This window comes from Syngnathus leptorhynchus, chromosome 1 (assembly GCF_054491065.1).
Source record: "Syngnathus leptorhynchus isolate UIUO chromosome 1, UIUO_Slep, whole genome shotgun sequence".
Classification (NCBI taxonomy): Eukaryota; Metazoa; Chordata; class Actinopteri; order Syngnathiformes; family Syngnathidae; genus Syngnathus; species Syngnathus leptorhynchus.
The window spans coordinates 21,282,545-21,297,359 of NC_141195.1; the positions used below are offsets into that span (position 1 = coordinate 21,282,545).

General features: G+C 42.1%; 2 protein-coding genes across 4 annotated transcripts; one reads left to right on the forward strand and one right to left on the reverse strand.

The window, feature by feature from the left end:
* The first annotated feature begins 685 nt into the window (after nt 1-685).
* Nucleotides 686-2,330, forward strand: atp5pf (ATP synthase peripheral stalk subunit F6). The gene is made up of 4 exons (XM_085915430.1): nt 686-773; nt 1,272-1,441; nt 1,723-1,847; nt 2,232-2,330. Exons 2-4 carry the CDS (start codon nt 1,272-1,274, stop codon nt 2,258-2,260), a joined length of 324 nt encoding a protein of 107 aa, XP_085771556.1. The 5' UTR covers nt 686-773; the 3' UTR covers nt 2,261-2,330.
* Nucleotides 2,331-3,142: 812 nt separating this feature from the next.
* jam2a (junctional adhesion molecule 2a) lies at nt 3,143-12,074 on the reverse strand. 3 transcript variants are annotated; one of them, XM_085913962.1, is made up of 11 exons: nt 11,715-12,074; nt 8,536-8,601; nt 8,296-8,406; nt 7,222-7,371; nt 6,957-7,144; nt 6,693-6,795; nt 6,331-6,438; nt 6,152-6,167; nt 4,906-4,977; nt 4,716-4,749; nt 3,143-4,011 (listed from the first exon to the last, which is right to left on the reverse strand). In XM_085913962.1, exons 1-11 carry the CDS (start codon nt 11,761-11,763, stop codon nt 3,973-3,975), a joined length of 936 nt encoding a protein of 311 aa, XP_085770088.1. In that variant the 5' UTR covers nt 11,764-12,074; the 3' UTR covers nt 3,143-3,972. The 3 variants fall into 3 exon arrangements, with proteins under 3 accessions (XP_085770088.1, XP_085770080.1, XP_085770070.1); XM_085913954.1 differs by lacking the exon at nt 4,906-4,977 and having other exon boundaries at nt 6,152-6,164; XM_085913944.1 differs by lacking the exon at nt 4,906-4,977.
* Between the last annotated feature and the right edge of the window lie 2,741 nt (nt 12,075-14,815).

Genomic DNA, 14,815 nt, shown 5'->3' on the forward strand with positions numbered 1-14,815 from the left:
TCTAGTACAAAAATATCAATGCGTGGTTTACTGGAAATTCTAAAATGACCTTAGTGGTGTCTGTGTGAATAATTATCATCGTACCGTATGAGTACTAGGTTAAGCTGTATATCTGTAAAATACTGGCACATAAAATAAAATGACATTGTCCGTCTAAAAGAGACCTGGACAAATGGCAAATTATATTAACTAATTCTTACATTAACTACTAACTCGCATTCGCCGAATTTAGTCAAGACTCAGAAATATCTAGTTAAGTGGGGAGTGTATTTTTGACAGTAAGGTATGATGACATATATATATATATATATATATATATATATATATATATATATATATATATATATATATATATATATATATATAATACATATACATAATAAATAAATATATATATATATATATATATATATATATATATATATATATATATATATATATATATATATATATATATATATATATATATATAAGAAAATAAGAAAAGAAAATGTATCTAATAATAATATAGGTATATATATATATACATATATATATATATATATATATATATATATATATATATATATATATATATATATATATATATATATATGTTATTTTTTTATTATTTTGTATGTCTAGCTATAATTTCCACAATAACTGTAACTGTGCTATGTGCACGTATTATTTGAAAGCTGAATAAACGGGTCCAGCCCACTAGCAGTGTCCCACAATCCACCGCGCGCGGTCTTCCACATTTCGCCTGCTGGATCGCTAGTGTCAAATCCAAGGTGAGTGTTTTTGTTCATTAATGGCATTAAATGTTTAACGTGACTCCTAGTGCTGGATATGAGGTCAATCGGAGTTTTTATGTTTTTAGAAAGCCCGGCTTTAGTGTGACTCGCAAAAAAAATCATTGAAATGCGTGAGTTTAAGCCAAGCTAAAGCTAACTAGCCTTTAGCCACACTCAAACGACCTTGTATTGTCGAATGGCTATTATTGTAAATTTAAAGAATAAACTGTGACGGTAACCAGTCTTGACGCTGATGGACCAACATGATACCGTAGTTTTTATTCCCTGGATTAGGATTGTGCATTGTTGTCTATGTTATGTACATTACTGTACATTCTAATGCTTTGCAAATGCATTCCGTTTGCTCCTCCGTGATTGAACCTGTGCTCTTAAAAATTGAGCGTAGTTTGAACCCAGCTCCTGGATTCATGTATAAATATTGGAATTAATATCTATCACCAATTGAGGTTTTGTGCTTCGTAACGCTGCCTTCAGATGGCGCTCCATGGCTTGCTCCAGCTGTCCTCCCTGCTGCGTTCTGCTGTCAGTCAGACCCTGCGCAGGAACATTGGCCTCTCCGCTGTTGTGATGAACCGGGCCAAAGAGCTGGACCCCGTGCAAAAACTGTTCCTGGACAAGATTCGTGACTACAACACCAAGAGCAAGTTAGTCATTGATAGGCGAAAGACAACCTGCTTTTCAAATGATGTTACGCTGCAAGTCTAAGTGCACAATTCCACGTTTTTTCCCAATTTTTCACAAATATATCTTAATTGTGTCACTTGAACCTTGCAGCGTAATTCATAAGTCACGCTTAAATGGATTGATGGAAGCTACCGATTGAAGTAGTTGTAGCCCGATCTCAAATTTTGTATTCAAGAAATTTCATTCCCCTTATTATTCTCTGCTCATCTCTTTCCAACTTTTGATGCTGTGGCTCCTCCAGGGCTGCTGGTGGAATTGTGGATGGAGGACCTGCTTATCAAAAGATCATGGGTGAAGAGGTTTCCAAACTGGAGAGGCTATATGGTGGAGGAGACCTCACTAAGTTCCCTGACTTCAAATTCCAAGGTGAAATTTTGCCTCTCTCTGTTTTCACTCTTGTCCTTTGACCATGACATGAACCTCCTCTCAGGGAACACACTTTGTCTTATGCTAATGATAGAATTAATATTATGACAGTTTTTTTTTCAATGATGTTTTCAACCATTCTTTGTTTGTGCTCTGATTTAGCTCCATCCAAAAATACTCAAGAGTTGTGATGCAATTCAAGCAAGATATCTTTAGACTTTTTTTTTTTTTTTAAGTGGCTTCAAGTGGTTTTGGAAGCATTTTATCTATGCACTTCAGTGCTCCATCCTTTTCCTCTTCGTACCACATTTCTTTTGTCATACAGGTCCATCCTCCTTGTCTACTTTGCACTAATGTTTTTTTTCTGCTTGTTTTCCCCCATAGACCCCAAGCTTGATCAAGTGGCCAAGTGAATGCTATTCATCTTGTAAATCAGCAGTGTATTATATTTAATAATAAAATGATCTAAGATGATTGAATCTGTCAGTTTTCATGGAGTTGTTTGTAATGACACAAACTGTATTAAATGTGTGGTAATAATGCATTGCTACATCTCTCTCCAAATATCGTATGCATGGACAAATTATACAGTGTCATATCGAATTATTTAAGAATACACCGATAATTTTATTACAATAGAACTGAAACTTCATTTGTTAATAGGCTAAAATGTCTTTCCCTTCCTGTACTTAATCAGTGGGACCTGCTGCTCTTAAACTGGAAAATAATTGAATTAAACCCACTATATCTTTATCTGAATATTTTTATAGATTACGGAATAAAGTAATAGCTTGTTGTAAATACTATTTGTGGAAACTCGCTGATAACTGCGAGCAAGCCAAATGTCAACTGACCTAGTTGAGCGTCTGCTGTCACATTGAATCGTTCTGAAATGACATCACTTTAGGGTAAAGAACTGAAATGCATTTTGTCCTCTCCAGGATGAATAATTGCAGCTCAGACTTGTGTCACATGGGGCACATTTCCATCTGACCTGTTACCTTTCTGTGCAGCTTTAATGTCAAGCCCTGGAGACGCACCAAACAAAAGGTTGCTGTGATCTGTGGAAAGTGTGATCCACAAAATAATTAAAATAAAAGGGATAATGACATTTTTCAGTGGAATGTAGGCTTTAACTTAATCTGTGGTGCATGAAGCTAGTCAGCATTTTAATGTATTCTTTATCATCCTGTGTTGGGATCCTAATAAACAAACAGGATTACACAGTTTGTCGCTCACAGTGTTAAAAAACACAATTTAAATAGAAAACCTTTTTTTTTTTTATTACTGTAACAACATTCAAATAAAACAACAATCCATTCACACTGTCCAAAAACAGACACAGCTTTTGATTAACAGTGGCACAAAAAAATATAAAGACAGAAAAGTAAGGCAAGTTTTTTCTTACAAAAAATTATCCATTGATAAAGACAAATAAAAAAGGCACAAGGTATATATATTGTATATACTGTATATTAAAAGACCATGCAGGCACATCAGGATGGAATGGGATTGGTCTTTATGAATGACTGGAGTGACTTATTTTCCTGGGCTGTTTTATTTTTATTTTTTATGTGTTGTAACTATTAACACGGTAGACATGAGGCCTAATGTTACAGAATGGCGTGCGGAGCAATACTGAGGTAAATGGTCTATATTTTTTTGTTTGTTTCAAAAGATTGACATTGCAGTAGAGTATTATCTTCAGAAGAATGTTGCAACAGAATTCCTCAAGGGAAGCCAGTCTTTGGTAAACGAAAACATAGGCAGTTAAAACGATTGGTAGAAACCGAATCTCGGGAGGACGATGGGGGGGGGAGGTCCAGTTCTAATATTGGCCACCAGGGGGTAGCAGAGCGACATCAAAAGTACATTATATGTACGTACTGGAAGTCCACATTAGGCGGAACCGAACAGGCCATGCACACAACAAAGCAAGAGTAAAGCCCTGCAAATGTCAAATTGGCCCATCAGCGCCCCACCAAAACAATAGTTACTATTAAAAAAAGAGCATATAATTGGAAGATGAAAAGCCCATTCGGAGTCTGCAAGGCTGAGAATGAATTCAATGTTGGCACCTTATCAACAGGGTAATTGATGTCTTGTCAAGAGGAAGGCCAGCTTCTCAGAGCATGAATGACTGCGTGTGTTTGAAATCCTGCGGCTGACACAGACAGAAAAGAGGATTTGAAACAGAACAATAGCTCCGACATTTATTTGTCCGTTTGTGCGTGCATGCTGTTAAATAATGGGACCTGCTATGAGTTGTTTTATCTTATTTTTTTTATTCTCCTCACTACATTAACGGCATAAATAAAACTCGTTTAGCTCTGGAGTTACTGTTTCGAAAATGTTTTCTGGTCTCCTTTGAAGTGAATAAAATGGAATCCACAAATCTCTATAATGAGGACGGATTGGAGCTTTTCTTTGATTAAATTCAGAAAACACATTCATGTTGGTGAAATAATATCATACTCTAGTGTAAGGTGTGTTAAGAGAGACATATACTGTAAAACAATGGATTGTATTTTCCTGCCGAGTAAAGTCGCGGGCATGCTGGAGCTTAATCCAGCTGTCTTCGAGCAGCAGGTGGAGTGGACCATGAACTGGTCATCAAAAAAACAAACAAAAAAAAAAAAAAAACAGTGTTTAAATCCCCTGGCAAAAAATAATGTCTCAGACGATGTTCATTCAGTTCTTTAAATTGGTAGGTGAGAGAAAAGCAGAACACAGACATGACACAAAACTAAAGTCTAACTAAATGTTACGTTTGGAGGGGAAACTTTATTTCCATAATTGTTTCCTCAGAATTAAGTGATTCCATATTTTTTCTCTCTTTTTTTTTTATATCAAGAAAAAAAAACTTACTTCTTGTGGTGGAGGGATATAGTTCACATTGGACCTGAAAGATAAAGTGATGATTACGATTACTTTGGAGCATTTAACAAGAGAAGAACCTTGATATCAGTCTGCCTTATCCTAACTCATAACTTGTCCTGCACATTAATGCATATCTATCGGTTTCAATTTCGATCACGCCCCTCAGCGTTACACTCACGTGTCCTCAGTTCTGTTCAGGTTTTGGCTGCTGATGTGAGCGGCACCGTGACACTCGGAGATCCAAAATGACCTGTTGGGTTCAGGGTGATGATTTGAGGGCCTGATTTGGGACTGGCACCGCACACCATGCGTTTATGGATTTGAGATCATTAGCCGCACGTGCAGCCCATGCAGCCACTCATGATGCGGCAGCGCCAATGGGGATGCAAAGGTGAAGTGGTCGAGTGATGAGCCATTCACATGCAGCAATCCAACCTATGAATGCTTTTTAGTTGGACTGTCTCTTTTTTTTTTTTTTTCCAAATCTTGCTTTGGTGTTACCCAAGGCTCTAGTTTAGAGCTACTAGCATTGTCTGTCTTTGTTTCTCAAAACATTGCTGTGTGAGGGGACTTTGTTTTGTTTAAAAACATCCTTTATGATGTGGGCTAATGATGAATTCATTCCACTCAGCATTCATTTGAAAAGTCAAAACGCCATAATCGAGCCGCTTCTCTGCCCTGTTCAATTGTGCATCGGAAATTATGTTGCATTGTCTCGGAGTCTTTGTGAAGAAGTCGGTCTATAAATAGGAAGTTGACACTGACAGCTCCAGTTAGCTCAGTGGGGTAAGCATCAGACTCTAACCAAGACAAAGAGCTCTCGCATCAGCGCTGCCTCTCTCCGTCAAATGCTGGGCAGTAACAAGCGACTAATCGAATAAAGTCAAGCGAGATGGGCCAGTCACACCAGGGCGTGCATTTCTGCTTCTATGGTCAGCCAAGCTTTTACTGTATAAGAGCATCCTTTCATTGTGTGTTGTGATAGCAACGTCTTAAATAATCCATTTCAAGTCCAATCAGATAAAAAGGCTGCAATGATCTTCGATCTTTTTTTTTTTGCTGATAAAGAGTCGCTAATTATTGCGCGATGAAGTCGTGCCGTTCGTTGCTCTCGGGTCAGCTTGTCTGCCGAGCAAAAGTTTTGACGGTTTCACGAGACGAATTGCAGATATTTACATCTGTCTGCGCCATTGGGCCAGCAGAAAGCAAGCGGCTCATAAATACACACATATAGACACACGCACAGGCACAGCTGTCACTCTACTCAGGCCTGACTCAGCACGCAGACGCGCGTCTAAGTGCGACAACAAGCTAAAGTCACCCCCCCCCCCCCCCACCCCACCCTTACTTCCCTTCAATCCTCTGTTTATGATCGTAGGCCGTATTTGCTCACGTCAATGTTAATGCAATCACAGAGCTCTTACCTTCCTCTGTGTCCTGCTGGCGGATGATCCGACACAATCGTGGAATGGAAAACAAGAGTGAACATCACTTATTATCCAGAAGAAAAAAAGCCGCCCCCTCCCCAAATAATAAGTGCACCGGCCGAACGAGCAAAAAGAGAGGCTGGAATAAATGACGGCACTAAACGGGACAAACTCACGGGTGAAGAAGCCGTTGCGGTGCATCAGGAAGCCCCCGCATCCGCAGACCAGCAACGCCAGACAGACCACAACCACTGCCACCACCACCGTTGTGATGTTGACATCCTCTGGGAGGAAAACACAAACAATTTTCAGTTTTTAAAGTTGAAACATGGTTGAGTCTGTTGCATAAAATTGGACCTCATTCTATTCAGTGTTTCACACGACTAGCTAGTTGATAAAGGTGAGCGCTTTTTAATATTTTAGAAGCATGGCCAACAATGTTAGCGGGCTTTTCCTCTCCACTGCCCTTCTGATTTTGTCCTGTGTTGAAAGGTGTGGGTGCAAACACACAGCTAGACACACACACATACACACACACCTATCGTCATGTGCCTGCCCTCACACTTGGTGGGCTTTCCCACCCCGTTGGAAGCCCGGCAGCTGTACCGGCCGCTGTCCTCTTTAGCTACAGCTTTGAACTCCTGCACACCAGACAGAGAGAAGACTGAAGACTGATAAATGAACATCTGACGTGTCCTAGAGCATCACTGTGGTCCTGCTATCAAACAACAATGGTTATCTATTATGGTGTTCAATAGTAGTTGTTATATTTCCAAGGACACAATCAAATGTTCTCACGCACCAGCACTCCAGTGTGTGTGTTGATAAGATAGGTGGCATTGGCGTGGCGAGGGGCGATCATCAGCTGATTGTCCTTGTACCAGGCATACGTAGCGGGCGGGATGCTCTGGAGGTCTTTACAGTGCAGCTGCACAGCAGAGCCCGTCACGGCTGAACTTGGGATTGTACAGGTCGGGGTGTTGGGGGGCACTGGGGGAAGTGGCGTGAGCACAATGTACGAGCCATTCCCATCCACATTTCAATGCTAACTTTTAAATGCTTCATACCTAAGACTTTGAGTGTGATGTTGGTCTCGCCCAAATTCACAGAATCAAAAGGAGCGCTGATCTCACAACGGTACTCGCCGGCATCGTCCTGGGTCACCCTGCGCAACGTCACTGTGGCACCCTCGATGCTCGCCCGTCCCTCGAATGGACCTGAGTACACGTAGAGTTAGAGTTACAGTACATGTACAGTGGAGTGGGCAAACCCTTGTGCTCATGGGCCACATGGAATATATCTACATCTGTCTGTCTGTCTGTCTGTCTGTCTGTCTGCCTGCCTGCCTGCCTGCCTGTCTGTCTGTCTATCTATCTATCTATCTATCTATCTATCTATCTATCTATCTATCTATCTATCTATCTATCTATCTATCTATCTATCTATCTATCTATCTATCTATCTATCTATCTATCTATCTATCTATCTATCTATCTATCTATCTATCTATCTATCTATCTATCTATCTATCTATCTATCTATCTATCTATCTATCTATCTATCTATCTATCATTTATTTAGTTATCTATCATTTATTTAGTTATTTATTTGTCTATCCATTTATTTATTTGTCTATTTATTTATTTATTTATTTATTTATTTATTTATTTATTTATACATAAACATATTCTGTGGGCCAGATGAATGAATATAGAGCCCACGAGCCATACTTTGCCCACCACTGGTGTTACTGGAGAAGAATAAATGACAAGCAACTTTGACTCCTTAAATCAGTGGATTAACATGTGAGATGAAACCAGAGGCTAAAATTAATGGACAATGGAAGAAGCATAACTCTCTCTCAGATTAACTGCATTAGAATTATGCCAGGTGATGGCCATGATTTATTATTGTCGCGCTCCCCCACACCACCCCCCCTCCTTAAATCTGCTTTTCTATCCTTAATGAGGATGGAGCAAGGGTAGGACACGCATGCCTCGGCACAGGTGAGAACTCGGACAGGGCTTGAAACATCACTTCCATTACCAGGGTAGTGAACTCCTCCCAGCAGGGTCACCAAGCTGATTAAAGCAAATATTAATTTACCACCGAGCCGTAAAAAGCAACGGGTGCATTCTCACCTCGAAAGTGTCCGTCAAAGTATACAAAAGAAACATCTTTGCCCTTCTTCTTCCACTCAATTCGTGGGTTCTGATCCCGCTCTGTGCGGAACATGCAGGACAGCACCGCATCTGAAATAGGCAGGTGATGAGATATTTATGGCACCAGTCACAGTAAAAAAAAAAAAAAAAAATCTATTTAAAGCTGTATCCTGTCAAGGAAGCATCAAGACGAGAGGGGCTAGAGATGGGCAGCCTCACCTGAGAACTCGTGCACCTCCACCTTTTGTTTGTTGGTTGATACGGTAACAGGAAGGGAGGGGCAACCTGGAGGTGTCAGAGAGAAGAACAAGGAGAGTTAACAAGGAGACAAACAGAGAGTGTCTGCACAATGCAATATTGCTCGTCATCCATTAGGGGGCAAGGTGAATTGGGTAATGTGCGCCACCTTGCTCGGCAACTGCACGAGGAGAATACTTAATGCCGCTGTCGGCCAGTGTTGCTTTAGAGAGATGTGAAGGCGGGATTACTGTATTCCCTTGTCCACTTTAATCCGGCTGGGTTAAGGAGCAGCCGCCGGCCATATGTCTACTTAAGCGCAGGTTAGGATAAGGGCGCCCAACACCTCGCAAAGCTCACTGCAGCATCTTGTCCAGATTAACTTGTTCAAAGGAAGCTGTTAGCATGACATTGGCCCTGAAGATGTTTGCTTTCTCCGCCACTTGCGTATCACTGATACCGCTCATCCAAATAGGGATGGGAAGGAAGCAGCTGCAGGCTCTCCTGCGTGATGATTGATTAAGTCCGATTATGGTCAATTTCACAGGTTGAATATGGGTGAAGGTCACCTGAAGGGGAAGCTGGTTAGAAGAAGACATTAAAGTGCTGCTGCATGAAAGCTGCTGTCCCGTAGGTCAGCAAATTAAGGATGAGCCATGTGGTTTTTTTTTTTGAAAGTACATAAATATGAGATGAGCCTCAAGAGAACTTGCTTCGCATTAAGGCTTCTAAAAAAGTGCTGAAAGACTTGTCCATTTTTTACACAACCTTGGATCTCATTGGTTCTCGACATGACTCATGCAGAAAACTCTCCCCTGTTCTAATTTTGACATGTCTCAATTTCCTGAGCTACTTCCCGTGCACAGGCCCATTGTTCGGCATTTACCAAGTTTCGCTGTGATTGGAAAGTCCGCATCCACAAAGGGAAGTAAGTATGCATGCAAAGCAACAGCAAGGCAGCCATGTTGGATTGGCTTTGTTTTCCTTTTAGTATTGCGTGCACGTAATAACACGCACTCCAAATGCAGTCGGATGCGTGGGCTTGGACGCTTTGCCGTTGGACTCGATTTGCGCCACCCTCGCTTGTCAAACTTTCAATTAAGCGAATTAAAACTGCTCTCAGTGACTTCCTCTCCCCCCCTCCCCTCACCGTGCAACGTGTCTACTCGCGGAAGTGTTAAAGGATTAGGATTGTAGCCACGACTCACGCACCCCGATGGCCTCGGAGAAGCATTGTCTCACCGAAGGAACAATCGAGGCGGGAGGGTGATACAATGAGATTAAACGGGGACGGGAATGAATGACAAAGAATAGCCGATTGGCCCTGAGAAGAGATGACACGATTTAAGGAGGGGTGGGGAACTGGAGGAGCATGAATAAAAAGCGGGATTGAAGGCGAGGGAGATCCACTCAGACAAGGGGACAATGAATGGGAGAATCTCATGTCACAAAGCGAGGCACGGTCCTCTGCCACCTTGAAGAGCGTCTCTTTGAGCACCGGCGGCCGAGCTGACAACATGCCCGACCGTGTCGCACGCACGCAAGCAAGAAAATGAGCAAAGCGTTTGTGCCTGCGTGAGAGGTCTCACTTGCTTTGCACTCCGACAAACGCTGTCAGCTTCGATGGCCTCAATTAGCCACAATGGTGTTGAGGCGGACAACGAACACATTGCCTCCTTAAGCTTGGCTTATGCTTGACACTTGTGTGTTCCGCGCGGCCCGCAACACTTTCGTAGCCTTTCGTAGTCTGCGCGGCTTGCGGCAAAGTATAGTCGATACAATAGTTACAACAGTTCTCGCTTTTTCGGATATCCGCACGGGAGTTTCCGCGTGGAAGAAATCTCGGAAGGTACGTGAGTTGCGGAAATGATGTCATTTTTTTTTTGGGCCGCCGAGCCATGCAGTCCTGCGGATGCGTCAGGCTTCAGTCACCAGTGTAATTGCTAACATGGTAATCCTTTATTAGAAAACCAACACGGCTAGCTTTGATGTAAACAACCCAGAGCCTGGAATTTGGGTTTTCTGAAGAGTTTTCCTTTCTCGAAGTTCTTCCTCACTTCAGAACAAACGGCACTCTAGTGGGCACCAGGTAAGACGCCCGTGGGCCGATAGGCCCGTTGTGCCTTTGAAGGCATCAACCGAGCACTGCGACAGCTCCGACTCGCTGAGGGACAACCTCCCTGCCTGCCTGAGCAAAAAATAGAAAGATGGCACGCTCGCTGCTTGGCACACAGCTTTAGCCTCATTACCGGAGTGTTAGAGACGGGCCAGGGTGTTGCCAGTACTGTGGCGGGGTCAAAAGCATGGCACAGTAATAATTAAGGCACTTATTCAAATGAGCAGGGAACATGTGGAAACGGAGGGAGGAGGTGGATCCACAGGAAACGTCCTGCCTGGCTGTGTGATAAAGATAACAAACAGTGCACGGAGGTCAGGGGGGAAACAGGGACAGGAGAGCGTGCCTTGAACAAAGCCCCTCTGTAACCAAGTGAGCAACAGCTGGCACAGTATGTGTGTGCGTGTGTGTGGGGGGGGGGGGGGTTGCTATAAAGACCCACCTAACACTTCCTGCTTGACTCCAGCTACAATGCAACCTGCGTCAGCGTGAGTGGACTCTCAACAGAGAGCGAGATGATGAGTGAGTTCTGCCGGGTTGCAAACACACGAATACTCATTCACTCCCACCCCTGAACTCCTGACCCTGACAGGTGGCAAAATAAGGACCTTAAAAAAAAATGTGCATCACTCATAGCACTGTCTCATCACATCCATGTCAATGCCACATTGCCACTTCCCTCACGCTTGTGTGTCAGATTTCTTGTTGACATGCTCATGTTTTGTCCTCTAACACGCACGCAGCCAGACGCCACACGTTTATCTTCCAATATCAGCTTGAAGCCACTGACCTCCTCCAACAAGGCAGGTGGGGCATCCACCACCGCCAAACTACCCACGCACTCGGGGTGCCAAAGTGTAAGTTGAAGGAAAGCTGCCCTTGGCTGCAGCCTCCACAACTTGAGCGCAGAATGTGACTAGCCTGTGGAATCAAACATTTCTCGTGTGCAATTTTTTTTTTTTTTTTTTTTTTTTGGACAGAACACACCAAGCGCAGATCGAAATAGTTGTGAGGAAAAAAAGAATACTTTCAGTGGCCCACTTACATTGCATGATTAAAATAATAATCGCCACACATAGGGACGTCCCCTCCATGGTCGTCCACAACTGTGGCTGAGTCCTTTCTTCTCGCGACGAGGCGGATCCGGAGCCTCAGTTTTCTTCTCGCACTTATTCACAACTCTCCGATAATTCATCCAGCTTCCAGGGGCGACACACCTCTCTGCCTGTCAAGGTGCGGGGGACAACGACCGGACCCGCCGTCCAGCGTCACGCGGCGCGGTAGTTCGATAGACGAGCGCGGCGCGCCTACGCGGAGCCGCTGGTGACGCGATGCCGGCGTCCTGGTCAGCGCAGATCGGCGTGACGCGGGGGAGAGCAAAGACGCGGGTCAATGTATGTCCTCTCTCGTCTATCGTTTAAGGTGGAGATGAGGATGGAGGTGGCGGGGATGGGGTGGGGCGGGGTGGGGTGGCGCTTACTGAACGCGAGCAGAGGCGAGAGCGCAACGCCGTGTCCAAGACGCGCACTGCAATGCCAAGTGGACAAAGCATAAACTGGGCATGGCCACATTAATATGAATCAGGCATTCTTGTTAAATCGAACCAATGATTTAAACAACATCAAAAATCATTTCTCTCGGAGTCTTATGCCGATATGGTGCAAATTATTTGGATATTAACTCAGTTTCGAATGATCCCGTCCTATGGGGGTTACAAACAGCAAGCAAGTCCGCAACAGTAGCCTATTATATTGTATTTTATTCTAATTTATTCTATTTATTTTTTTAATTATTTATTTTATTTATTATTTATTTTATTTTACTATTAATAAAAAAAAAAAATAACAGTAGCCCTGTTATTTATAGGCCAGGTGGCTGACATGTTTTTCCCATTTATTTTTGTGTATAGTTTAAAATGGGGAAAAAAGGCATCATGTTCTATTCAGTGCCATAATGATGAACGAAAACGAGGCAGATGTTGGTGTTGAGACAGTTGAATAGAAGCAGGTTGAGAGCACCAAAGCAAACCATGAGGACTCGGGAGCCACCGGTTTTCCAAAATTTCACGGAGCAGAAAAGATCACTACTTGAGGATCCTGAGGCTTAAAGCAAGTCTGAGCCAAAGTCAATGCGTGGGGAGAGATTTGTGTCAAAATTATTCCCATAAATACATTTGCAATCTTCATGTTTTTCCAGATCTACAAGAAAGAAGTAAAGGTGCTGGCTAGTACCATTTTTGAGCCTTTGGCTTGCCCTCATAATTCTTGACAATCATGCAAACCGTTTTTAATGATTATTATTTAAAAAGTATACAAACAATGATGAATAAGGACGACAAACTCCCTGAGGAAAATCCAACAGAGTACGAGAGGTCATGTGCACGGTACATCAAGTGGGAGAACAGGACAGGAGTGAGCATAGGACCAGTGGAATCGGCAACATGAGTAACGGGCATAAACAAGCCAGACACACCAGATTGTCCTCAGCATGTGGATTCAATCATCTCCAGCAATGGTGACAAAAAAGGGCAGGACAAACAAAGACAGTTAACTTGCACCAATACAATATTACATCATCTTTAAACAATAAAGTTTGCATGCAAGCGCAGTCAGAGCATAGGCACGTAGTAATGGTGACAGTAGAACACACTGAATAAGTGTGTGTGTGTGTGTGTGTGTGTGTGTGTTGCATTGTACATATTTTAATGGCATTAAAGTTTACATTAGTATATTGCATACTTATGAGAAGCAATATAAAAATGAGAACATAATCATGAAGCTCTAGAAAGGAGCGATTTAGCTATATAGATGGTGCATCTCTTATTTGGGACCCTAGAGAAAAAGAAATTGGGATGAATACACAACATTTCTGCAACCAAGGATAAAAATAACATTTATTATAGTAGTCTAGTGTTGCAGACTTGTTGTTGTTTTGCTAAGGTGAAGAAATAGCTGAAAGCAATCAAGTGAAGCTCACATTAAATGACACCTTCTTGCTATCTTGGAGTCTGACTACGTTTTGTTTTTAAAAGCAGGTTTGAGACCCACATTTTTGAATTGTGCATTCAACTATTTCTTTATTTGTTTATCTATTCATTCATTTATTTGTTTTTTATCTTTCTTTTTATGGTGTATTTATAGTGTATTTCATCTTTATGCTGCTTTTTTTTGTAGTTTTAGGTATTATATTTAAATCATTGTAGTCTTCCCAGATTTTCTTTTCTGTGGTTTTACAATTTTTAAAGAGGATTTTATTGTTGTTGAGTGGTCATGGTCCTGCCCTTTGGCTCGGTATCGGTGTCCTGGGGCTGCGGTCTGTTTGCTCCTTATGTTGGTGTTTCCTCACTTGGATCACTGATTCATTCTTTTTAACCTGTGCATGTTTTCAGTTGGGGGGGGGGGATTTTGTATACAGAGCAGTTTGAGTTACATATTTGTATGAGAATTGGCGCTTTTTTTTTTTTTTTTTACATTTTATACAATGTCCTAACTTCTTTGGAATTGTGGTTTGTCTTTGAGACACTTGTGTGTTTATCTGTGGAGGTGTTGTTGGATATTTTTTGGATTCATGTTATCATTCTTTTATTAGTTACAGTTGTCACTGCAGTATTTGCATTTATTTCTCTCTCTCTCTTTCTGCCTCTGTGCAATATTCTCTTTATTACCCTTGCCCACTCCTGATGTGGTGTCATTCTATCACAAATCATCTTAGGCCTGGCAGATAAATTGAACTACATCAAGGTTGACTGGATGAGTGGGTTACAGTAACATGGCGACTACTTCCCATCTGACCAACTGGCTGGATTGGCCTCGCAATAGAGAACAGGACAAAGGAGCAAGTGCATAAGAGAAAACATTAGTGAGTCATGTATGAGCTGCAGTGTGGCACGTGCATGTGTTGGACTGATTGAGTTGGTGAATGAGGGTTTGAAACAGCTGCAAAGTGGACATTTCATGCCCAACCCCCTCCCTGATAATTTTGTGCTGATAAGATTGTGAAAAAGATGATGCAGGAGTTGAAAATGTTGTGGCAACCTGAGCAAAGACTTCCAGCTGTCTGCTGCTTTCGATGAAGCTCAAATATCAAAAGGGGATTTGGGAAGTGATGAAAAGTTTGGAATCATACATGAAGCCAGAAGATTTTCTT

Bases quoted from the DNA above. Each gene is read 5' to 3' on its own strand.
- atp5pf (XM_085915430.1), top strand. From the start codon at position 1,272: ATGGCGCTCCATGGCTTGCTCCAGCTGTCCTCCCTGCTGCGTTCTGCT. The intron at 1,442-1,722 runs GTTAGTCATTGA...TGGCTCCTCCAG, and splicing joins GACTACAACACCAAGAGCAA to GGCTGCTGGTGGAATTGTGG. The intron at 1,848-2,231 runs GTGAAATTTTGC...TTTCCCCCATAG, and splicing joins CCCTGACTTCAAATTCCAAG to ACCCCAAGCTTGATCAAGTG.
- jam2a (XM_085913962.1), bottom strand. From the start codon at position 11,763: ATGGAGGGGACGTCCCTATGTGTGGCGATTATTATTTTAATCATGCAA. The intron at 4,750-4,905 runs GTGAGTGTAACG...TTTATCTTTCAG, and splicing joins CTGAACAGAACTGAGGACAC to GTCCAATGTGAACTATATCC. The intron at 4,012-4,715 runs GTAAGTTTTTTT...TGTCTGTGTCAG, and splicing joins ATATCCCTCCACCACAAGAA to CCGCAGGATTTCAAACACAC.